Source organism: Vidua macroura, chromosome 15 (assembly GCF_024509145.1).
Source record: "Vidua macroura isolate BioBank_ID:100142 chromosome 15, ASM2450914v1, whole genome shotgun sequence".
NCBI lineage: Eukaryota > Metazoa > Chordata > Aves > Passeriformes > Viduidae > Vidua > Vidua macroura.
The window spans coordinates 8,055,442-8,080,339 of NC_071585.1; the positions used below are offsets into that span (position 1 = coordinate 8,055,442).

General features: G+C 47.5%; 1 protein-coding gene across 2 annotated transcripts in view; it reads left to right on the plus strand.

Annotated features, from left to right (window-relative positions):
* SEPTIN8 (septin 8) overlaps nt 1-24,898 on the plus strand; it is a 34,967-nt gene that overhangs the window by 7,777 nt on the left and 2,292 nt on the right. Inside the window, exons 2-10 of one of the 2 annotated variants that reach the window (XM_053991265.1) lie at nt 8,592-8,706; nt 9,984-10,179; nt 10,841-11,027; nt 16,259-16,420; nt 17,871-17,967; nt 18,294-18,462; nt 18,714-18,846; nt 19,519-19,709; nt 21,568-24,419. In XM_053991265.1, coding sequence (XP_053847240.1) covers nt 8,592-8,706; nt 9,984-10,179; nt 10,841-11,027; nt 16,259-16,420; nt 17,871-17,967; nt 18,294-18,462; nt 18,714-18,846; nt 19,519-19,709; nt 21,568-21,571 — 1,254 coding nt within the window. In that variant the 3' untranslated portion in view covers nt 21,572-24,419. Of the gene's footprint in view, nt 1-8,591; nt 8,707-9,983; nt 10,180-10,840; nt 11,028-16,258; nt 16,421-17,870; nt 17,968-18,293; nt 18,463-18,713; nt 18,847-19,518; nt 19,710-21,567; nt 24,420-24,898 lie in introns of those variants that run through there. The other variant, XM_053991264.1, reaches the window with a different exon arrangement.

A 24,898-nucleotide genomic window follows, 5' to 3' on the forward strand; every position in this document is an offset into this window, starting at 1 on the left:
TTTTGTGTTCTGTGGTTGGTGGTGTTTTTCTGAAGGAGGAAGGGCTGCTGGGGCTGAAGTGAAGCCGAAGGCAGTCCCTGAGCTCAGCTGCGTGCTCAGGGTGGAAGGAGCGGGCAGGGTGCGGGTCCCTGCTGCGGGCAGGGTGCGGGTCCCTGCTGCGGGCAGGGTGCGGGTCCCTGCTGCGGGCAGGGTGCGGGTCCCTGCTGCGGGCAGGGTGCGGGTCCCTGCTGCGGGCAGGGTGCGGGTCCCTGCTGCGGGCAGGGTGCGGGTCCCTGCTGCGGGCAGGGTGCGGGTCCCTGCTGCGGGCTGCCTGCCCGGTACAGCACGAGGTGTGTGTGCCGCAGGAATCCACAGCGGCCTGGCACCAGCCGGGGGTACAGGAAGCCAATTAAGGAGTTTGCCTAAGGAGTTCCTCCCTTCAAAGGAGCTTGGCTTGTTCCCTGATATCCCTGTCCACCTACTTAAGGGAGGAGGCTGCAGTGTGTGTTCAGCGCTGCAGAGCCTTTGCTGCCCCGAGACTGCCCTGGGGCACGTGGGACATTGTGCAACCTTGGCACTGGCCCAGTGGTATTTTGAAATATTTGTTCCATAGGTGCTGAGCATTGCACTTCACAACGCACTCACTGGTCACTTGCTGGTCTTAAAGTTTGTGAATAGCTCTTAAAAATGGGTCCAGAAGTTAAAGGCAAGAGCCTCAGCTCTTGACCCTTCTTGCTTCTGTAATATAAAGTGGCTCTGATTTTTACTTGGCATGTCTTGGTGGTGACTCCATATGTGGTTTCTTCAGTGATGTTTTTGCCTGCCTGCAGTGCAGCTGGGAGCCAGGAGGGATATGAATAAAGGCTTGAGTGTCTGGGAAAATTCTTGGCATTCTTAGAAGAGCGGTTTAACGGGGAGGGGGGCTGGGAATTGTGTTGGTTTAGTGTGAGGTTTTTTGGGGGGACTCCAGTGTAGGCTGGAAGCTTATTGTGAGCATGCAGCAACTGGAGATGGCTGGCTGGCACAGCGTCCCACGCACGGAGAGCTGGCTTAGATGTGGCTGTGCTGCTGTGTGTTGGAAAACAGATGGAAGGGAAGACACTGCCCTGCCATTGCTGGAGGGAAGAGCAGTGCTAGGCATCACCATGTTACCTTTTACAGCTCTTTAGGGTTGCTACAGCTGCGAAAAACAACAGTTGCCCTCCCTGCAGAGGTATAGAAGGCTCAGGGTCTCGGGTGCATCCTGGTTGACTGACCATGTACCACCACCAGAGCAGGCAGGAGCAGGAGGCAGCAGAAAAGATGAAGCTCTTCATCTTCTATTGTTGGTATTGTAAGACAAGTGGTAAATCAGCAGAAACCCCACATCTGTGGGCTTGTTTTTTCTTCCTTTCTTTGTTCCCCAGCCTGTTATTAAGTGTTCCACAATGGGGATCTGAAATTTTAAGCCCATGCTTGAGATTAACTGAAAACCTTCAGAACTGGCTGTGTGCTTGCACTTTGCAAATCTCCTTGAGATTAGGTGCCATTTAGATGTGACAATCCACTGGCCAGCCCCAGCTGAGTGTGCTTCATTTTGTCTCCAGCGCCAAAGGCACCCACAAGGTCACTCCTACTCCACCTCTGTTGAGCCCTCTGTTAAGACTTACTATGCTCAGAATCCTCTCACTGTCAAATCTGGTCTCATTACCTCTCTTGGACCATCTCCTTCTGCTTAATAGGCTGGAAAGTGCAATCTCATTCACTGGTGCTCTTGTACATCTAATAGTCATTAGCTTGTGAGTACAAGACGGGTAATGTTTTCATGTGTGTTAGTGAGTGTTTTTAATGTTGCTCACACCACAGAGGTGTTTTTCTTATGTGGGGTGTGGTGGTGCTGTTAACTGCCCCTCAGGTCTGAGCTAAGCAAAAGAGATATTTTCTTCACGGAAACATGAGTCCGTACTCACTGCTGTCGCTTTGCAAATGTTAAGTGGCATTTATTGAGCCAGCATTCAGAGATGGAGAGATTCTTCAGAGAGAGGTAATTTGTTAAATTTTTCTGCATTGATCCAGAAGCTGGGCCAAGCCCCAGGGAGTGCCTGCTTGGACAAACAAGCTGAATTTGGCTTCTGACACTGTTTGCCCAGTGGTCTCTAGGCAAGTACTCAACTGCTCCATGACTCAGTGTACTTGTGAAATGATGATAACTACAAGTGCCTTTGTAAGGAATCTTGCAGTGGTGGGCATTTGGGGGTGGTTGTGGGGTTGGGTGAGGGACCTGCATGTGCTGGACCCTGAAGCAGCCCTTCTCTGTTTCATGGTTTTTGGAGCTGCTGCCCAAAGTGCCCAGCCTGAGAGGGGCCAGGCAGTGCCTGCAGCTGGCACGGCAGCTGCTGTGGTGCCAGCACACATGAGCCTGTACCTGGGACCAGCTTGCCCTGCTTGGGTTGGACAAACAGCCAGATATCACTCAGTCCTTTCTCTGCGCAGTTGCAAAATGAGACTCCCTGCATCAGGATGGAATGATTTCCTGATCCCATGTCTTTCCATGCAGGAGACAAGGGAATAGCGTCCTACAAACGCCACTGGTGCATGTATTAATCTTTGTGTTGCACACACTGTTGTGGATTGTGGATGGGGCATCAAGAGGGTGAAGTCATTGTTTTGTGCCCAGCAGCAGTGCCCAGCTGTGCCGGGTGCCAGCCCCTCGGAGCTCTGCAGCACACTGTGGCTGTGCAGGGTTTGGGAGCCCTCCCTGCTCTTCCTCCTGCTGCTCTCTGACTCACTCTGCTTGGCAACCTGCAATCTGCTAGCTCTGGTTTTTCCTTCTGTTTTGATTTGACTATAAATCGGAGGGGAGAGGATCTGTGTCCACGTGTTCCCTGCAGGGCAAAGCAATGCTCCCCTGGGAATAGCCAGTGCCACAGACCTGCTGCAAGGCATGGGTGTGACCCAGGCTGCAAAGCACTGGAGGATTTGTCGTGGTGTAAGGTCAAGGTGACATCCAGGATTGAGGAATTTAGAAACAAAAGGCTGCCTCAGTAGTGGGAATTGAAGTGCTGTGGAAAAGCGCCATGCAGATGCCATGTTGTTGCCTCTTTGTGTCTTCTAACTGTGTATGTAAAATGTAAATGGGAAAACTCTGGGAAGAGAAGGACCTGAAATACAGCTGCCTAGTGAAGTCTTGGAAGACATAAGCCCCTGTGTGGGGCTGGCATGTGGAGAGCTGCAGCCTGGCCACAGATCCCGGGCTGGTGATACAGAGGTACTGGAGGCAGTGTTTGGGAGCAGCAGACACCTTTGGCTTGAAGGTCACTGCTCAAGTGTAAGCTCTATTCATGTAGCAGAAAGGAGAGAAAACTCAATTTCCTTCCTTCTCTCCCTGTAGATCTTTGCTGTTTGGCCTTGGAAAATGTCAGCTGTTCATCTTTTCACTTATGTTTTGTTGTGCTGTAGAAATGGGAAGGGGCAGCTCAGATACAGAAAAGTTCTGTGCTGTCCCTCAGGGTAAACATCCAGGAGTCATCACTGTTTATCAGCTAAACCATGTGGTGGTTTGTTTTCCCTCTTAATTTTATTCAACCAGTTGCTTGTACGCTGATGAAGCAGGGCTCAGAGTTTACATTACAAGTCCCATCATGCCAGGTTCACCATTAAAAAAAAAATTATCACCATTTATGATTGTGGCATTCAATTACGCTTTTGTTTACCCATATGCTTTCACCTGCATCATTCAGGAAAAAAAGCCCGAGGGTTGTCTCAAGCAGGAAACACAAGCATATGCCACTAAGGAGAATTTTGTGGTGGGACTAATTGGAAAATGATATTTCTAGATATACTTATTTTTTAACCAACTGATATCAGAATGATCTTCTCTATACAAGGTGCACTCTGTTTATAGTGCTCCTGGTGAAAGCAAAGGAAGCAGGGGCAGCACATGTCAAAGCAGTCAGCTGCTCTGCTCTGCACCAGGAGCCCCAGCTAGGAACACTGCAGCTGAGGGGCAGCTGAACATGGAACTGGTCCTACTGCTGACATTCCCCTGGGTTGTGCAGGCAGTGGTAAAACCACTTTTCCTGGAACAAGCTGCTGAAAAAATGTAATGACGCAGAATAACTGATGCTAATTTGGAGGTGAAGCATGAAGAGAAACTGTGATCAGATTTTTATTTTTTGAAGAATCATAGGCACACAGTTTGAAGCTGTAGCCTGTGCACTTCTCACAGGTTTCTTTTATCACTGTCTATGAAGAAGAGCCAAATTAGTATCCGATGCTGTGTTGATCCTCTTATGGGGATCTGGATTTGGTCTCTCTGATTGTGTTTCTCTGCTGCCTTTTCTTGTTTGACTTGCAGTAAAGGGCCAAATAACACACCATCTGCAGTGGCTGTGGTGTGTGGCCAGCTGCCCGCAGCAGTACTGCTCCTCTGCCTGCCAGCCCTGCGGTCCTGCCGCAGGGCACGGCCTTGGGACCCTGCTGGGGAGGGGCTCGCGAGCTGCTGTGGGTTTGAAGAGCACTTTTTGGTTCCCTGGGCAGCTCTGTGCTGGTGTGGCCACAGGAATGGGCTGGTGTGCCATTGTGCATCCCAAATGCATGCTCAGCCTCCAGCAGGGTGTGTCCAGGAGCCGGGGTGCCTGATGCATTGCAGTGCATTTCAAGCACTGTGGTTGGAGGTTTCACTTCAGTTCTTGTGGTGCTCAGCTGAATGTGTCCATCTGTGCTACCAAGGACATGTCTGTCTTTCTGCTGCATGCTAAGAAAAGAGTTCTGTGGTGTTGCTGTCGAATCAGAGGTAAAGATACATAAGATACCTGATACATCCCTCTGGGATGGCTGTTGTTCCTGTGGCCATGCTCCTAGATGCCATTTCTGTGCCTGTTGCCTGGACAGAACATTTGTGAAAATGTGAGGACTTGGGACTTGAAAATACATAAGTTCTGCTCTGACCTTATGATGAATCTTTCATTTCCCACAAAATTCCAGATTCAAAATATGATTTATCCCCTTGGCTCTCTGCTTCAAGCCTGAAGATCAGCTCAAGGCACAGAAATGTTTGAAAAGCATGTTCAAAGACTGCAAGTAAAACCCTGGCAGCTGCTCTATCATAGGATGTTATTAATGACTCAAGAAGGGATGTTCAGGGCTGCAGTTGCTATTTCAGGTGAGAGTTCCCACCTGGAGCCATTGCAGACTCTTAATTGTCATGTTGTGTAATGATGAAATGGGCTTCAGGAAAGGTTGGCTGCCTTGTGGTTGTTTGCAGCCCCAGGATGTGGTCCTGCCAGGTAAGAGGCAGCAGAGTTGTCTCTACAGGCTGTGAGATGGAGGGACCTCGTTCACACTGAGTGCTGTGGAGGGTAGGAGTGTTGCAGGTAGGAGTGTGCAGGGACCAGTGCAACTGGAAAGGGCAGGGCTGTGTTCCTGCCTGGCTCTTGCCATGACTGATCCCAGCTGGCTCTGCTGTATGACCTGCCCAGCTCCTATCCTGCAAGGCTGTCTCATTGCTGGTAAAAGTATGGAGAAAGCTCTACTGAAATCCTTAGCTTTTGTTTAAAACAAACTAAAGCACAAACAAAACCCCCCTACATTGCTGCATTAGTGCTGCCCTCACTTATTGCAGCATTTGTGTTCTGGATTGATTATTTATGCTGAGTGTGGCAGGCTGGCTGCTTCTGCTGGAAGGGGTTCTATTTGGAGTGTGACCTTGTCTTCCCTAGCAGGTGAGCTTTCAGGCTGTCCTTGGGCCACCCTGGCATGTGGGAGCTGGCCAAAAGGGCTGGTCATTTGGGGCTGCTTATCAGGGTGTGCGTGCCTGTCCAGCACAGGTCCACACACCAAACTCCACAAGTTATATTCACAAGGCTGTCAGGTTTCTAAGCTCGATGGATTGGAGGCAAAGAATAAAACAGTGAAAACTTTTTCCCCCCTTTCTTTATTTTCTTAGTCTTCCTACTTCCCAACAGCTGTTGCCATTGTTTATCCTAACACAGCAAAATCCCTTTGGAGCTGAATGACAGCTGAACACACTGCAAGCACAGCAAATGGTTTTCTGCTTTGGTATCAGCAGTGCCTTGAACTCGAACCAGGTTATTTCTGCTGCTTACAGAAATAAAGGAAACTGCATTTCAAAGTCACTGGCAAAATTATTCCACTGAAGTTTGGCTCATTGATTTAACAGCTTTGAGAGATGGCGAGCACTTCTGAGTAGGTGTATTCCTGTCCTGTAGTGAACAGCGACTGAGTGCCAAAAAAAAAAGAGAAGAAGCCCTGTGTGGATGCATTTGGGTATCCTGCAGCCAAGGCATGACTGAGTTCTCAATGCAGCTTTGCCTGGCTGGAGCCTATTTAAATGCAGCCTTGCTGAGCTGGAGCCTATTTTAAAATCTCGAGCATTGGTGCTGCCTGTTGCCTGGAAACCTCCTCCCAGCCTCAGGCACTTTCAGCCTAATCATAGCCATCGGCAGCCTTTATTTATTTCCCATCCAAAATGTCATTCCAGGCTTCTGGTTTGTGTTTTTGTTTGCTTGTTTTTGTTTATTATGTAAAATGAAAAGACACAAAGTGTAACCGTCAAACCCAGTGGCTTTCTGTGGGAACAGCTTGCCCGGCTGTCACCGCATTGCAGTGCTGGGAACTGGCATTTTAAGCTCTGTGAAGTGGTGGCTCAGAGGGACACGGGGAGGATGAGAAGCGGGGGCTGAGAGATTGGGCTGAGAGCCTGAGAAAGCCCCCCGAGCTCAACTGGTGCCTGCAGTGGCTTCCTGTGCCTTGTGACAGCCTCTGGGCAGAACCAGACCTCTTGTGACATCTCTGGGCAGAACCAGACCTGATCAGCTCTGAGTCTCTGCCCAGCACACATGTGTCCGTGTCCCGAGCTCCCCTTCCCAGTGCGCTTGTGCCACCCATGCGAGACCCACAGCTCAGCATTCGGCTGGCTGGAGCAGCACAGATTCACTTTTAAAACACCCTCTGTCCTGGGGTCTGAGTTGTAGCATCCCCCTGTGCTGACAGGTGAATGGAAGAGAGTTAAACTTGGAGATCTCCCTGTCTTAGGGACTGTTTTTATTTTTAATTCACCTAAACTCTGGCCATCTCAAAACCTTGACTGCTGACATCAATTACACATGGAAACTTTAAATGATTGCTCTTTCTACTAAGTGAGTGTGATTGATCCTGATTGGACAGAATAGGATGGATCACAGGAGCCCAGTGATGATTCAATTGTGTTTTTGTCCAGGGAGTCCCTTGGAGAGCACTGGGCTAAAATAATCTGAAAGTGGGTAAAAAATGCTGAACAGAACAGCCAGAAGGTTTTTGTGTGAGGCATGGAAGTTGTTTCAGCTGTTCACAAGTTGTTCTTGTGATCTAAATGGTTTACAAGACTGAGAATATTTGTTCTACCAAAGGCAGAGCTAAAGGAGGCTTTGACTCAAGATGCAGTTGAACAAAGGTTTGTGTTTTGTTTAGCAACCTTGCTGCAGGCACAGAGCAATGCATAAGGCTTATCACATAATTTATTTTCCTCTTGACTTCATTTAAATTTGACAGGCAGCTTAGACTCTTCTCAGGGATGCTCTTGTCTCTCAGTCTTAGTGCTGGGACATTAAATTCCAGTTGTCAGGAACAGACAGAAGAACCAGAGCCAAACCAAGGGCAGACATTTTTTCCTTCCCATCTTCTATATGTGCTGGTGATTAAGAACAACAGTCAATTCCCAAAGAAATTGTGAGGATCACAATTCATTCTCTGAAGTCCTGTCTCCTTGCTTTTCCATGGGTGGGTAAGAGTGCCTGAGGGGCTCCAGGGATCGTGGTCTGGTCCCTGGGTTCAGACATCATTTCTTAGTTGTGCAGAGAGGTGTGCATCTGTTAAAATTCAAAACTTTACCGGTTTTAGCCGCTAGAAAGAGAAATTAGCCTTCTGTCAGCTCCTCTTTGCTGGACTTTATAGCTGCTCTGCCTTTCTGTATAGCACACATTGTAGAGCTGCTGTCTCCTTGGATTTTGTCGTCTTAGCTCCTAAGCAAAGCCTCTACAGGTGATCAGCTTCTGTGGGGGAGGGAGGGAACAGAAGGGAGAGCAAAGTGCACACGGGGGAGGCAGGAACAGGAACAGCAGAGGAACAGTGGAAACTGTGTGGTCACAGATGGTAAAGCAAGAGGGTTCCTTGCCCTGCCTGTGCCACCGGCACCCCCAGCGCCTGAGTGAACAAACCTCGCTGCTTGTGGCCATAGCAAAGGGGGAAAGACAAGTACTCCGGGAAAAATGCACAGTCTGTCAAGCTGAATTCACTGTTGGCGGGTTTGAGAAAATAAAATATAAAAAAATTGAAGAGAAATGAGTGGTTGGTTTTCCTTTGCTAATCTCTCCCAGCTGCGTGTAGTTGAAGCTCACACTAGTGTTTACTTTGGAGCCTGGTAGCTTGGTTCTCCCAGCTCCCCATGAAGATCAGTATTTCACACCCTCTTTCCTGTCATTGGTGGCTGTTGCGGGGGTTGTGCTGTGGTGTGCCAAACACCCTCAGGGGCACTGCTGGGCTTTGCAGTGCCCAGGAGGGTGGGTGATCTCGGTCTCATCAGCCTGATTTGCCATCTCAGTGAGTTTGCTAATCTGGCTTCTTCTCCCTGGCAGAATGAAGAGAAGAGGAACCTTTCCCTGGGGGGCCATGTGGGCTTCGACAGCCTCCCGGATCAGCTGGTCAGCAAGTCTGTCACACAAGGCTTCAGCTTCAACATCCTCTGTGTGGGTGAGCACAGTCCTCTGCAAGCAGGCGTGGGGGGAGGCTGGGACCAGCCTTTATTGACTGTCCTGCTTATGCCACAAGCCTTGGCAGCGACTTCAGCACATCAGAAATGCCAAACTCTTAAAAAACACATCGAGTCTAGCCAGGAGAATTTCTGTAATCAGCATGGTATTGGTCATTGTCTCTGCTGCAATAGCTTTGCAATAGGAAGGATCAAAGGAAGGCTGTATATAGCAAGTTAAGTGTTTCCATATGCTAACTGGGGTGGCTGGCATGAGCAGCTTTTGCTGGGTATGATGTCTAGGTACGTACAATCAGATGCACCATGGGTCGTGTGAGAGCTGCTGTTGCTAACTTGGTCATTTCTGAGTGTAAGCCTGCACCCCAAGTCTGGGCACAAGAGGTTTGTGTCTGAGCTGTGCCTAATCAGTGCTTTCCAGGTGTCAGAGGGCATGGTCATCTCTGTGCTCAGAAAGGGAGGGTGACTGTTCCTTACTGACTTTAAAATAACCTCATTCTGTTCTTGGCTTTTAATTTTGCTATTGATGTGATCTAGCAGGCAATGCTGGCTGGAGTACTGGAGACCAATTCCTTTCAGTGATGAGATGAGCATAATTTCTCCTTTGGCTGGTTCTTGTATGGTGAATGAGGTCTGAAGTATTGTAACCTGCTAGACCAGCAGAAATACAGCAGTTCCTGTGGCTTTGTATAGATGTGCAGTGAAGCTTATTTTCTTAGATTTTGCCTCTCTTCACCCCCATGACCAATAGGGCTGTGTGTAGTGAATAAGAAATTTAAATGAGACCCATTCTAGGCCAAACTGGAAAATATCAGTCTTGATTCATTACCAGGAGCAGCAGTTCAAAGCCTTTCTGCTCACAAGCAGCTTGTCAGCCAAATATTCTGGGATAGAGGTTTTTGTGATGCATCCCAGGTGTCCTTCAGTGGCTACTAAAATCCTCTCCACAGCTTCTCTAGTGCAGAATCCCAAGCAAAGTCAGGGGTCATGGAAAGGAAAATAGTGTGTTTTGCTGTGCTGCTGTGTTTTGTGTGATACTGGGAGACAAAACCCAATGCTCTATGTTGTTTGCATTAAACATGGGAGACCTTCAGGAAGGCAGACACCTGTCTGTGTGACACCTGTGTGACAATTGCATGTCTGTCCCCGAGCAGCTCGTGGTGACCTTCCACAGTGTAATTCAGTTCTCCAATTAATGTGCTTTGAAGTAGTACCTGTGGCAAATTCACGCTGCAGTGAGCTGATGGTCTGTCCTCCCTAGGTGAGACTGGCATTGGGAAATCCACGCTGATGAACACCCTCTTCAACACCACGTTTGAGACGGAGGAAGCCAGTCACTACGAGAGCGCGGTTCGCTTGCGGCCGCGCACCTACGACCTGCAGGAGAGCAATGTCCACCTGAAGCTGACCATCGTGGATGCAGTTGGATTTGGGGATCAGATCAATAAAGACGAAAGGCAGGTCTTGTGCCATCTGCTCGGCGTTTCTGGGCTTGCCTCGTGCTTAGGCATCAACTGCCTGCAGTTCCCCTTGCAGCGCTGCAGGAGTGTCTGTGTCTCTGCTAAAGGAGTCACTGCCTGTAGTGGCTCTGGTTCTGGGGACCAAGGGTAGAGGGTGAACAGCCAAAAAGAGAGGTCACAGGAGGTCTTTCCAGGAGAGATTGCTGTCCTCCAGGAGCATGAGCTGTAAATCAGCTGTCCTCGGAGCAGGGTCAGGAATTACCTGTTCTGAACTTGTCTCATTTAACAACACAGACATCTTGTTCAAGCCCCAGGTAAAGGCTTTCTGGGATTCCAAGCTATCTCCTTGGTCATGTTGCATTGCTACAGACAGATGGCTGAGCCCTGAAATCTGGGCAAAGTTTCCTGTGGGGAAGTAGTCATCTTTCTGTGCTCCACTGTCCTTAGACTTTGCAGTGCAACCTCAAGAATCTCCAGCAACCTTTGGATTATAAGGTCTGTGTGTAAACACCACATTTTTCCCATTGTAAAGCTAAATTGTTTGAGTCTTATAACTTGTTTTTAAGTGATATCATGGAACATCTAGGAGAATTCCTTCAGCCTTTAGATGGTTTAGGTTTGTGCTCCACTAGCTGGTTTGCTAATGGGATGGTTTTAGTTACAGGCCAATCGTAGAGTACATTGATACGCAGTTTGAAAACTATTTGCAAGAAGAGCTGAAAATCCGCCGGTCTCTCTTCAACTACCACGACACGAGGATTCACGTCTGCCTCTACTTCATCACCCCCACCGGGCACTCGCTCAAGTCCCTGGACCTGGTGACAATGAAGAAGCTGGATAGCAAGGTAGGGGCTTGGGGACTACGGGTCCCTCTTTCTGCAATGCTTCTGCTGGTACTGATTGTCTTGTGGAAGGTTTTGTTCCTTCTGTGCAAGTGCTGGACTCCTTCCTGCATGGCAGATGAGCCATTCTTAGGACTGTGGTAAAGCTTAGTCTGGCCTGGGGGTTGCTGAGGTCCTGTGCCTGTTTTCTCACTGACTTTCCTGAAGAATGTCAGGGAAAGCCTGCTTTTCACTTGGTTGTGTAAATTCTAGTGTCCCTCTACTGTAAGACTTACCCAGATTAGCTGATAGTTATCAAAGCCATCAGCTGCAGCTCTGTTGGGTGTGCAGGTGAGGATGCCTTCCAGCTTCAGCAGTTAAATTGTGGAGTCCCCTTTGCTGTCCTGACCTGTCAGCAGGAACAGAGGGGCTGAGAGCCCCCAAAACTGTAGTTGTCCTAAGGTGGTGGTCAGGGCTGAGGAGACAAGGGCTGAGGAGCAGCATTGGCTGTGTGTGCTGGTGCACAGGGTGTGTGTGAGCTGTCACTGCTGGCAGTGCCTAGTGATCTGGATAGGAGATCACAGTATGTTCTTAAAGTGTAGATATGGTGAGGAATTCTCAATGTCATAGGAATCCTAAAAGTTGGTGATGAGAGGGTCTGCTGGGGTTGTTTCTTTGTGCATAAGCTATTCTGCCTTAGGGGGCAGGATGTTACCTATCCAACTACTTGCTTATATTCCTGCAGCTGGGAGCAAGTTTGACATAGTTTTGGGTGTTCCAGCTGGCTTCCAGGGAGCTGCAGGAGGCTTCAAAGTCACTAGTGGCTGCAGAATCTCTGCTTTTCTTCTCAATGACTTCCTGTCTTTCAGAGCAGTGTTTTAGCAGCTGGTTCCTTTTAGGTGGCAGATGCTGTTCAGCCTACAGAGGGACAGGCATGGCAGGTGGGACCCTGCAGGACCTGGGGATCCCCTGACTGAGGGAGCACTCTCCTCTCTTCTCTGGCTGTTGTTCACATGCAGCTCTGTTGGACTTTCCTGCTGGGTTGAGTTCCCCTGTGCAGTCTCTGCTGCTTGATCTTTGCACCTAGGGCTCGTGGCCTGCTTCTCCTTGGCCCCAGTCCAGAGCAGGCACTGGCTTCCTATTGCAGTGGGCTGTTTGTAGCTTTGGCTATTACACTGACTTCATCAGGAATCCAAAAACTTTCCCTTAATAAACTTTTGTCTCTTGGTACAGTGCCAGCATTACATATTCCCAGAAATATTTTTGGAGGAAAGCTTTTGCACTATTCCCCTTGGTGCTGGTAGTCCCACAAAGCATTTCTCTACTTTCCTTCTCATTCCCTGCTTTTCACATCTCCCTGTGGTTGCCTTTAATGTGATCCTTTGGTAGTACCAGAATAAATCCTTTGTGCTTGTGCACAGATGAAAACTTTGTGCGCAGGCAAACTTTTTATATTTTCAAACTTCCACTTTAATAGCCCTCTCTGGAGTCATTTTATGCCTTTGTTCTCATCTCCCTTCTTACCACAGCATGAGAACATCCTGGATTTCATGCTGTGGTGGCCTCACACAAGTGGGTACATGGAAATGAATAAGCACGTGGAGCCCATTGATATTTTCTGGGCATCAGGGATTTATGTTGCATTTCTGCACTGGTGTCATCCCAGGACATGGGAGTGCTTTCCAGGCGCTCCCTGAGGGTTTGTGCACGGCAGTGCTGTGCCCCTTTCCCACTCCAGATGAGCCATTTGTGCTGGGGGCTGGTGTGTGGGCAGGGTGAATGGGGCTGTCAGCGAAGCCCAGGCAGCTCTGCCCTCAGTGGGAGCAGTGGGTGGTTCCTGAGCAGAGGTGATGTGCACTGGCTCGTGTCTGCTGCTGTGTGAGCACACCTGAACCTGCCATTCTTCTTGAGAGCTTTGTGTGGCCCTTGTTTTACAGTTGAATGGAGCTTGTGGAGACGGAGGTACATCAGAGGCAGTGTTTTGCTGCTCTGCTGCTCAGCCTCTGGGACTGGTTTAACAGGGAGTTTGTAGCACTGTTGGCTCAGTTCCACCTTTGCTTTAGCCCACAAGTGGCATGATGTGTCCTAGACAAGCTTTTGACTCTGTGACAATTTCAATAACCAATCTTGGTTTTAGTGTAAAGTCTACAAAATCCCTTCTGGGTAAAGCTGTTTTGTAAACAAAATCTTCCACTGTACTGTAAGACAATATCTGTTTGGCTGAGCTCGTGGCCAGCTGTTATCTGGGGTGTTTAGTTACAGCCAGAGAGCAGAAGCATCTTCAGAAGTGGTTGTATGTAGATGGAATTTGGCTGGCTGCTAGTGGGAAGCACATAGGGCCTGGCAGGTGTAAACTTTCCACTGGGTGTAACCTGGGAAAAGGAGGAGATAAATAATAGTGCATTTGTATCAGATGAGAAGGTGATTTATTGATTTAAAACCCAGCCCTGTCAAGGGAAATGGTGGTGCAGTGTGTGCAGCCATAAGGGTCCTGGAGCTCCCTGCTTGTCCTGGATGGTTTCCAGTCGCCATGTGCTGTTTGAGCTGTGGCTGAGTGCCTGCCCTCCGAGAGATGACACATCCTAGGCAGGTGGGGATGCTTCAGGCAGCCTGTGCCCCAGCTCTTTGGCTTCCAAAGTAGGATTTGCCTGTTGGCTTCACTGCAACTTGCATTCAGGAACAGTTTGGAGATGGGAAAAAATTCAGCTGTATTTCCCAGGGCAGAAGTGCCTACAGTCTTCTTGCATCAGCAGAATTATTTTCTACCAAATGACAAGTTCTTGTAGGTTTTATTTTTGGAGATGAGAAGCAACTCTGGTCAGAAAGACTTGAGAAGGAGGTGCATTTTTGTCTCTGTGCATGGGAGTTCCCTGTCCTGTCTGAAGCACAGATTCCTCTGGTCATAATTCCAGCTCCAGCAAAACCCTCCAGCATATGGACTGACAGGCAAGGGGACACTGCCTGTCACAAGGGGACCCCTGTCACATTCAGTGGGGTGACATGCCAGTAGTCAACTGCATGATTTTATTACTAGATCTTCAAATAGAAAACACTTCTCTTCCTCCATAGATATAAGAATGTTGCTTTAGGATTTTGCCTTCAACCCAAGATCAACATTATTTATGTAAAAAAAGAGTGGACAGAGAACCCTCATGTAGTTCTGGCATTCCTTCCTTTTACTGGGGTTTTAAAACCTGTGCAGGAGAAGAGGTGACTTTTCTTCTCTAGCTAGATATATATCAGTTTGCCATTAGTCTCTGTGCCACAGACTTGGCCTTGGCATGGAGGTGTGTGTGTGGAAGGTGCTGTGGGGAGGTAGGGTTAGACATGCAGTTCAGTAGCATCTCATGTCTCCTTGGTTTCTTGTTTCCAAACTCTTCCCTCCCTTCTCTGTGTTGTGAAAGAATGAACCCATTCTAGACTCAGGACTACACTCAAATGCCATATCCATGCCTTCCTAGTATTGAGGTGGCTATTGATTATTGGAAACACAACTTGTAAAACCCCTTTGTGTTGTGAACTCTGTGTCAGCAGGTGTTCACTGAGTTGCCTTTTCAAAATACAAGAAATCTGGTTGAGGGCACTCGAGCCAGCCTTGGTTTGTGATTTCTTTGAGTAGTGCTGAGACCACAGTGGTGACCACAGAGCAGAGCCTGTCTCCCCTGCTGCTAGAAAGCTGCTCCAGGCTCTGCACCTCCTGCCTTGCTGTAAGCAGGGCTGAACTGGAGTCCCTTGGAAAAAGAAGGGGAAGTTGCTCGGGCTGACTGAAAAGGGATGTGAATCCTGAGCTGACCCTTTTTCTGTGGGAGATGGTGTATCCAAGCCTCCTCAGGTCTTAGCAGGTCAGAGAGGCACCCAGCTGTGGTCATGGCCCTTTTACCTTTGTAATGAGGACATGGACCTGCTGAGCAGTGGAGAGAGCAGCAGGTCTTTTTCTGTGGGGGGCTGTGGTCTTTGGTAAAAGAGTCCAGGTCAGTGGCTGAGAAAAAGAGGAATTTTTTCTGTCAGATACATTTGCAATGAATAAATTTAGACTATTTTCCTTCGGAGTAAGTAAATGCTTTTGTGTTTAGTGAGTGCTAAACCACTGAACAGAAAGGGGAGGGAGAGCGGTGGTGTGGGGGGAACCCAAGAAGTGTGGAAAAAACACTGACCTACAAAGAACTTGTGCTGGGAAAGCAAAGCCATTTATTTTAATGGGCAACCACTGGAGACCAACTGGTTGCTGTGAATTTCAGCTCTGTAGGACAAAAAGCATTGCCTGTTGGGAAATGTTAGATGGCAAATCAGACTTTCCCCTTATTTGTCTAAATTTTCATGTTTCACTGCTGTGAATTTGGCTGCTGTTCAGACAGATGAGTTCTGCTGGTTGTTTAAGCAGTGGTTTCAATATCACACGTGGCTTTTCTGGGCACGGCAGCGTTATCTAGCACAGGTTCCTGTGATAGATCCAGCCTCACTGTAGCTCTCTTAAGCATGAGGCCATAATGAACCCCATCACTTCTGATGGATGTGGCCCTTGTTTACTTCTGGTCTAGGTGGGTGCTGGCCACAGGGAGACCCCACTGTGCGGCTCGTGGGTGGCTTTGAAGCCCAGGTGGATGAAGTTGTGTGGGGTATAGTGACTGCTGGCTGATGTGAAACCAAAGCTGAGCAAGAACAGCTTGAAAATAAATGTCTGCTGTATGGCACCCTGCTCCTTTCTCCATATAATCCACATGGCACAGCCAAGTTGTGATCCTCACCAAGAGGCTCACTGAGTCCTTGGGGAGGGTCATCAGCTGCTGTCAGAGCATCTGAGGGGTCTCTGCTCTTTCCACTTGAGCATGGGAAGGCTTCACATCAGCTCAATGTGTGTTTCACCCTTGTGCTTGTCATGTAAAACATCCTGTGAGCACAGCCAGCATGGGTGACAGCTGGGATGTGACAGCTACACCGTGTCTGCCTCCCTCCTGGTGTGTAACAAAGCACAGGCGAGAGCAGGGCTTTGATGTGCTCCTTGTGTGCTTTGTGCAGGATGTGTGGTTTATCTGAAGTCTTGTAGCCAAGTGAGTCCTGGAGAATTCTTCCCTCTAGTGTTCAGCTGAGCTGGGCTGCAGCTCCTGTGTCAACAGAGCTCCAAGGTGATTTTGGGAGATGTAAAACAGCCAGTGGGGCCGGATCTGGGTCAACCCCGGGCTCTACACAGCTGCTCACCCAACTGCTGCTGCTCACCTGGGTGTTTGTCCTTCCTTCCTTCCTCCCCTGTGCTCTAGGTGAACATCATCCCAATCATTGCCAAAGCAGACACCATCTCCAAGAGCGAGCTGCACAAGTTCAAGATCAAGATCATGAGCGAGCTGGTCAGCAACGGGGTGCAGATCTACCAGTTCCCCACGGACGACGAGGCAGTGGCCGAGATCAACTCTGTGATGAACGTGGGTAACGCTGCCGCTTCCATCGCTGCCCAGAGTTGTGACAAATTAAATTGCTGCACAAAAACACATTTGATGGGCAAGTTGAATTGGGAATGTCCAGACACTGAATCTGTTGGAAAGCCGAGCTGTGGGTCTCACAGATGCCAAAGGCCGGTGCATACAGAATTAATTAAAATGTGGCTCGTGTTTAATCTGGGGGCTCTGGAGAAACTTAGAGCTAGAATTTCTTTTATTGAATTTTTGAAAATACTTTCCTGAAAATTAATTCTATCTGTTCTTAGGCTACTTTGTGTTTGAGGAAGAAGGAATTTTAATAAAATTTGACAGTTAAGATTTACATTAGTCTTGTGACTTAAGGAGGCTGACCCAATTTAAAGTAAACCAAATTTAAAGTAAAGAAGAAAAATCTTTAATCTCTATTTTGTCTTTTTTGAAATTCAGAGATCAAATTCAGACCTGACTGAAGCACATGCAAAAACACTTTTAAGCTTCTTGTCTCCCAAATCAGAGTGCAGCTATGGCAGTAGAAACAACTGAAATGTTTCCATGTTAATTTTATAAATCAAAAGTAGCTTTTTCATCAAAATTACCATTTTCCTGCATAGCTGTTTCTGATTAAATATTTTGTCTTTTCTTTCACCCTTCCCCCCACCATTTAAAAAAAAAAATTCAATCACCAGTTGGTTTCTGGGTGGACTAGATACATGTTTTCACTATAATAGTTCTTTTTTGCTGAAATCATAAAAACCTTGGAGGATTCATTTTTACTTAAATATTTGCAAGCTGTGTGTACTGGGGAGAAAAACAGGAGTCATGCTTGCTTGGCTTTTTTTTTTTTCCCCCTTCCTTCCTCCAATGAAAATATATTTGGCCACTTCTCTGTGAGTTCCACACTCCTGGATCCATTTCTTTTCAAACGTGAAGGATTTTGTCAGCCTCGCCCTACTGAAGCACCCACTCCTTCCCTGCAGTCCCGAGGAGGGTGTCCTGTTTCCTCCCCGTGCCGGCTGCTTTGCAGACTTGGCGAGCAGTGAGTACATGTTGTATCCTGCACATGTCCCTTGCAGTGCCCACACACTCCCTGCTGTGCCAAGGCCTGCTTGTGGATGTCCCTGCCCGTGCTTTCAGCAAGGCAGGAGTGCCCCACTCCTGGGCTGTGCAGCCTGGCAGAGGGGTGGAGTGGAGCACTAAAGACCACGGTGTTCCTACAGTATTCTGCAGCTGGTGCAGCCCAGACAGCATTGCTGGTGAGCTGTGCTGTGGCCCCTCACCACTCTCTGTAGTAATATCCCAGTCTGTAGTAGAGATTGCTCCGAGTGTCAGAAATTGGTAAGTTCAAAGAAGGGACTCGGGGAAGCAGCCCCTGTGCCTGGGTGAGGGGGAGCTAAGGCTCAGGCTGATCTCTGGGGGCTGCCCCGTGCACTGAGTCCCTGCCCTTGGCTCTGTTCAGGCTCATCTGCCCTTCGCTGTGGTCGGCAGCACGGAGGAGGTGAAGGTTGGGAACAAGCTGGTGCGAGCTCGGCAGTACCCGTGGGGAGTGGTGCAAGGTGAGGGGCCCGAGCCCACCCCAAACCCTGTGTGTCAGGCAAACCCTCCCAGCTCTGCCCTCCAGCAGCACCTCTGCATGAAGGTGCCCTCTGATAAGCGGAGCAGGTCCCCTGCAGCCTTTGTGGGTTGCTAGTCTCTCCTTTGCATTGCCATTCCTGCGGCAGGTAGGAAGGTCAGCAGGAATCCCTGCAGCCAGGGGGTTGAGCTGTGCCCCGGGCAGGACAACGGGCTCCTCGGGATGCGAGTATCTGGAGCCAATCATGTGTGCCCCTGTGTTCCCCCACCACACCTGCAGTTTGCTGACTTGTCCCTTCCCTCCTGTCAGTGGAGAATGAAAGTCACTGTGATTTTGTGAAGCTGAGGGAAATGCTGATCCGGGTGAACATGGAGGACCTGCGGGAGCAGACCCACACCCGCCACTACGAGCTCTACCGGAGGTGCAAACTGGAGGAGATGGGTTTCAAGGACACAGATCCAGACAACCAGCCCTTCAGGTGAGTGGGCTTCACATCTTGCATCAGTTTAGAGTGAGAGTTTGGTGCTGACAGCCCCAAAAAATGGGTGTTTTTTAGGTGAAATCTACAGTGCCAGCTGGAAAATGCCAGCGCTGGGTTTGACCTTTGCAGCTAATTCGGATGTTCCCTTCCCTCCCTGTTTTTCCAAGCAGCACAGACAGGCATGCATTTCCCCATCACTAACTCATCAGTATCCAGAGAGTCTGCATTTCATTTGCTTTCTTCCCCAGCCTCCAAGAAACATACGAGACCAAAAGGAAAGAGTTCTTGGGTGAGCTCCAGAGGAAAGAGGAAGAAATGAGACAAATGTTTGTTAACAAAGTCAAGGAGACAGAGGCAGAGCTGAAGGAGAAGGAGAGAGAGGTGGGTGTGCCAAAAATTTGCAAGGAACCCAAACAGCAGCCAGCATGGAATCTGGGTCTGGGCAATGCATGAATCCTGGAAAGCACATTCCAGCAAACCTCACCAGCCAAAGCACAAACACATCACTGGTTTAGGTGCCTCAGAAACTAGTCTTCCCTGTCCTGTGCCATGTGGAAATACAGCTGCTGTCTGGGGAGTGAAAGCCAGTGACAGGAAGTTTAGGTGAGCATCCTTGTCACAGAGACTGGCCTCTTGTGGCTCACTGGACAGCAGAGTAAAGGGGGCAGCTGGGCTGGGGTCCCCAGTCAAAGTGAGTTTAGTGAAGTCTCCAGTGTGAGGCCTCAGGAAGCAGCTGTGACTGGGGAGGAATTAAATGGCCCATCCTCCAAACCAGCGAGGAACAAAAGATCTGCAATGTCCCCAGCCCCCGTGCAGGGCTACAGCCTGGGCCAAAATCCCCTGTGCTCATCTCCAGGGCTCATGCTGCCTCTGGTTTGCTGTGTGGTGTCAGGCAGAGCTGAATTTATTGTGTCTTCCCTGCTTTTGGTGGGCACTGTGTTGTGCCAGCAGATTGGTCGCTGTGGTGGGGATTTGTGTGGGAGGTGTGACAGGGCTCCTGGGGCAGGGTTAGCACAGCCGAATGTGATGCTCAGGGGATCTGTCTCCTACCAGCTGCACGAGAAGTTTGAGCACTTAAAAAGGATACACCAGGAAGAGAAAAGGAAGGTGGAGGAGAAAAGGAGGGAGCTGGAGGAAGAGATGAACGCCTTCAACAGGCGGAAAGTGGCAGTGGAAACCTTGCAGTCCCAATCCTTGCAGGCTACCTCACAGCAGCCACTGAAGAAGGACAAAGACAAGAAAAAGTAAGTGTCTGAACTGGAGTCTTCCTCCTCTGCCACTGGAAAGCTAGGAGTCTGCTCAGATGCTTTAATGTTTGGTCAGTTGTGTAAACATCATACAGAGAAAAGGGGATTTTGGAATCTTAATTCCCATCCTTCTGATTCTTTGCTTAAAGCAGAGGAGAGATGAGCCCCTCCTGTGCCCAAGCACTGCCAGAGAAGCCTGGGCAGCTGCAGGTGGGAGGGATTTGCAACTTGGGGCCATTCTCTAAGGGGTTATGGTCCCATGGGGTTCACTCTTGCCTCTGTGACGGCTGTTTCAGGTTGTGAAATGGGGCTCCAAGGTGCAGTTCTGATTACAAGAAAATTCTTTTCCCCTAAAGGCAGAGTTCTTATCTTAGCTTGCTGCACATTAATTGACATTGCTAAAGCCAGCAGGAGGGTATGTAAATATTGCTGTTCCAGCCACCTGATCATGTAGTGGTAGACCAGGAATGGGACAGACAGGTTTAAAAAGAAAAGATGCTGGGGGGGTTATCCTGCTTCCAATTCAAGCCGGTCTCTAAGGAACACTGGCTAGGGAGCAAAATGGAGCACTGTCATGCAAACTGGTAATTCTGCTATTGCAGCATTTTTTGTTACTTCCCCTTGCATGAAGGAGCTCAAGAGTCAGAAGTGCATTCTATCAAACCCAGAGCAGGCTGGTGACAAGGCTTTCTGAGCCTCTTAATGATGGCAAGAAAAAAAAGACCATAAAGGGTAGCATCACCCAAGTTTGTGCTTGACAGCACAGCGTTCAGCTTCTCACTGCTGATGAGATCTTGTGGTCTGTCATTCCCCTGCTGTGAGCTGCAGCACCAGAGGAGCTCATTCTGTATACTGACATCCTAGCAATTTGTTTCTTCCTCTGGAAGATAATGGGGTAAATTACTTGAGTGTTTCCTTGGAATGTAAATGTGTTGGTGCTAAAACCAAAGCGCTCTCTTCTGCAGACTGCTTGACATGCTCTGGGCGTGGCTCACCTCACACACAGAATCTAAATGGTTTGTAAAATTCCTTGCTGAAAATAGGGTTTCATCTGAATTAGGAGCTGAGTCCTAGGGCTTTCTTGGACCCAGGACTGCTTTGGGGAAGATGAGCACAGTGGTAACTTGTGCAAGTGATGCCAGCAGCAGGCAAGGACTGTGAACATGGGCCAAGTAATGCTGCAGCTTCCCCTCTGCTCCTCCTGGCTGCAACAGAAAAGGTTTTCCTGTACTTTGCTGGGTTTAGCCCACCTCCAGCTGTGAGTCTGGACCATTCCTCTTCTGGGTCGTGATAGAGACGAGCTGTGGTCAGGGGCAGGGCTGGGTGGCAGCTCGGTGGCCTGCAGAGGTCCGAGGGGCACCCACAGCCTGGGCTCTGCACACTGGGGGACCCCACATGGTGCTGGGGCAGGGGGCTCTCGCTCTGGAGCACAGCTAGAGGAGGTGCACCATCGCCAGGACTGTATTGGATTGGGGGTTTTTGGTTTTGTTTTTTTTTTTTTTTTCAAACCTGTGAGCTAGCTCAAAATATGGGGTTTTGGGATTTCTGTTCAAGTGCAGTATTTAGGAAAGCTAGTTGAAGTCTTTATCATCTCCTGGTTCAAGGCAGTATTTTTAGTGGCTTTAATAAGTAAAAAATTGTGATGGAAAAATTGCAGAAGTTGGGGGAAAGAGAAGTGTTTGTGGTGCTGAGCAGGTTGTGCCAGGCTGCTCTCACCTGAAGCCTTCAGCTGCCCCAGCAGTGTTTGTCCTCCTCCTCCTCCTCCTTTTTTTGTTTTAACATACTTCACTACACTTCACTTTTGTTTGATTTTCATAACTTTAATTCATGCTTTTTTATGTTTTGTTTCTTTCAGTTAATCACACACAGACTTTCAGGCCAAGAGTGGACTTGGTGCTTTCATGTGTTAAGTTGCTTGAGTTTCCCACCCTGAGTGACCCTTCTCATAACATTGTGTGAGTGGACCAAAGTGAAAATGAGCATCTCCAGTGGCTGCAGTGTTCCTGCTGTTTTCTTTTCAGAATTATCAGGAGGTTTGCAGGAAGTAACCTTACATCTACATTTTGTTAAACAAAGCCAACTAATCCCTCAAGTAAGATGTTTTGTTCTAAACCCAGTGATGGAGCAGCCATGTATGAAGTGACCATAACTGAACTCATCTTACCACCAGCTAAATAATTGCTTTCTGCATTTTTTTTTAATTGGCTAAGGTGACTGCTGGAGGCTCATTGACCTCCCCTGTACATGCACAGTGAGAGGAGTGGTCTGAAGAATGCTGAAATGTTTGTTTTTCTAACAAAATTCTCAAGTAGTTTTCAGAATGGGTGGAAAAACACAACATTAAGGCTTTCTGCAGGAATCTTACTCAGAGTAACCTTCATTCCAGTAATTCTGTATTAATTCCTGAATTACTCTAAACACTATCTACATCATTTATAATATATATATATAAGGAGAGAGAAAGTGGTTAATAAAATTAATGGGACAATGTTTTGAATTTTCTTTACTGCTAAAGTAGAACATTTATAGAGAGGTTTTTCATAAGAGTTTGTTGTACAAAGTGGAACTACAGGATTCATGTAACATTTCAGTTGTCACTTACCAATGTATTTACTGTTGTGGAAACTATTTAAGCCAACATCTTTACTTTTACTTTTTAACCTTAAACCTAATATGTGCCTAATAAGGAGAATCCCCTGCTCTCGAGCTGTGCACTGTATTTATGCTGACAGGCTCTGTCCCTCTTAGAAGGTGCTTCTTTTGACAACTCCTCACGCCTAGAAATCACAGCCTTGTTTTCCTGGGCAACTGAGCTTAGAGGAATAATTAGGATCAATATTAATTTTTTCCACTCAAACCATTTTGTGAATAGGCAAGGCAATAACTGAACAGAGAGTTACTAGCTGTGTTGTAATGGAAAAATAGTTGGACCCAATTCCATCCATCCATCCATCCATCCATCCATCCATCCATCCATCCATCCATCCAATCCTAGGCTAGATGAAAGGAAATATATTAACCCTCACATAGTGTCTTTAGAGTTTATAAAAACACTGGCTGGCTAAGTGTTAGTTGTGAGTGTGTGCAGTTTTATTTAGTTATTAATGTTACAGGATTTTTCTGATACATTTTTTGTTAAAGACTTGTCTTTAAGCTGTCAGCAAATTCCTGATGTGCTGTGCAGAAGGAAATGCAGGGCCTTGGTCTGAGCTGTCACAGGGCAGCATTTTGCTGGATTCTGAGGTTCTTAAACTCTCATATTCCATTAAAGCAGCTTATTTTTTCCCCTTTCTAAATACATGCTCAGGTGTTTTCCAATGGACATTGGCCTTTTCTGTGGATATACAGTGCTGCTTCGTGCTAGAAAAGAACCTCACAAAGATCTCACTGGTACCTTTTAGAACAGGCTTTTGTTGAAAGAATAAAAATTCTGCACTTGTTGGGAATCTGCTGAAAGCTGGACATTTAGTTTTTAAGGCTGTGCCTCCAAGTTAGATGTATTTTAAAGAGTAACTATCAAGTGTTAGGAGGGTTAGTGTGGTTTTCTCAAACATGTACACGGAACCCAACCTTCTGTTATATGCAAGAAGACAATTCCACCTCACCTCTGACTACAGACCAATCATGTAGCAGATTATTTTTTATTAATCTTTTGCTAATGGGAGAATCTGTGGTGCACTAATTGCCTGAGCAGGCCATGCTCTTTGGTTCTTTGTTTTGCTTCCCAAGGCCAATGCTGGGATGAAACAGTAACTGGTGGTACTGGTGTGCATCCAGCTGCCTCAGCAGTGTGTTCCCAATCAACAGTTCTCTCCTGATCTCATGCTGCAGCCAGCAAGATCTATGCAAATGATTTCCCTCTGCCCTGGCTTGTCAGAGATCAATTTTTTTTTTCCTAGAATAACAGGTAGTTAAAAAACATTATTATAACAAAGAGTAAAAATCTTCAAACCCATGGGCATTATGGAGAAATTCACAGCATTTTCTGAAGAAGACATTCGGAATGTATGTAACAATATTTTCATGATGATAATTATTATATACTTTGACTTTATGTTGTGATGGACATCCCTTGTCATTGTAGTTGCTTGTTCAACATCATAATCTCCCCAAGGGGACTCAGTCATATTTTTTCCCCGAGTACATGTTTTTTTCTTTCAGCTGAGACAAGATTTAAGTATTGTGGTAGGGTAGTTCTATATCTTATTTTTATTTAACAAATTACAAATACATTGTGATGCTGATCTCACCCAGTCTGAGGACTTAAAATCTTGTAGGCTAGAAAAAGTGAAAGAAATACCTGTCAGAAATTATTGAAACCATCCAGTTACACATCTTTCAGCTGTTTTATATATTTATCTGTAAAAGATTGGTATTAATGGGAAAAACTATCAATTTTTTTTTTATCATTTAAACGTTTACTGTCCTGTATGTTGTGTGTTTTCTAAATTAAACTGTGTTTTGTGGGTCTCTGGGGGGAGGTCATGCCTGGCTGTGGTGGCTGCCCCAGGGGTGTAGATGAGGGTGGTTTGGAGCCGTGGAGGCACCTTGGGGACCTGCACGGGGGACACAGCCCTCTGGGACCTGCTGCATCCCTTTGCTTTGTCATTCCCAGCATGCTGGGGTTCATGGTTTGGTTTTTTTCTTTACTTTCTTTCCACTCACTTTGTACTTTCTTTCTTTTATTAAATCTCACATGTATTTTGAGTTTTTGTGGTGTCGTTTATTTAGTGGTGCATTTTCTATGCAATCTAGTTATTTTGTGTATTATCTGTCACAACAATAGTGTGTCATGATTCAAGCTTACCAGTCACAGGCTGTCTTACGACTATTTGGGACATTCAAGAATATAATTAGCTAATTAATTAACAACTAGCTAATCACGGAGTATGTACTTCCTATGTAATCTGAGGAGAAATTCTTATGTATTAATCCAAAAGCTATGCTTGGGCAGAAGGAGCTTTGAGGCTTGTTGGTTCATCTCCTTTGTGAGATCTGGTGACTGAGCAGGGGGATGTACCAGCAGCTTTGCTGATTTCATGGTGCCCAAAGAGGTGATGTAAAGGTAGAGTGAAAAGGGAGCAGAGGTGGAGAGGTTTCCTGGTGGTGCATCCAAAGCTGTATTCCTTGTCTGGAGAAGGACATTATACACTTAGGTCAAGGCCAGCAAAAGAGCACAGCTTTAG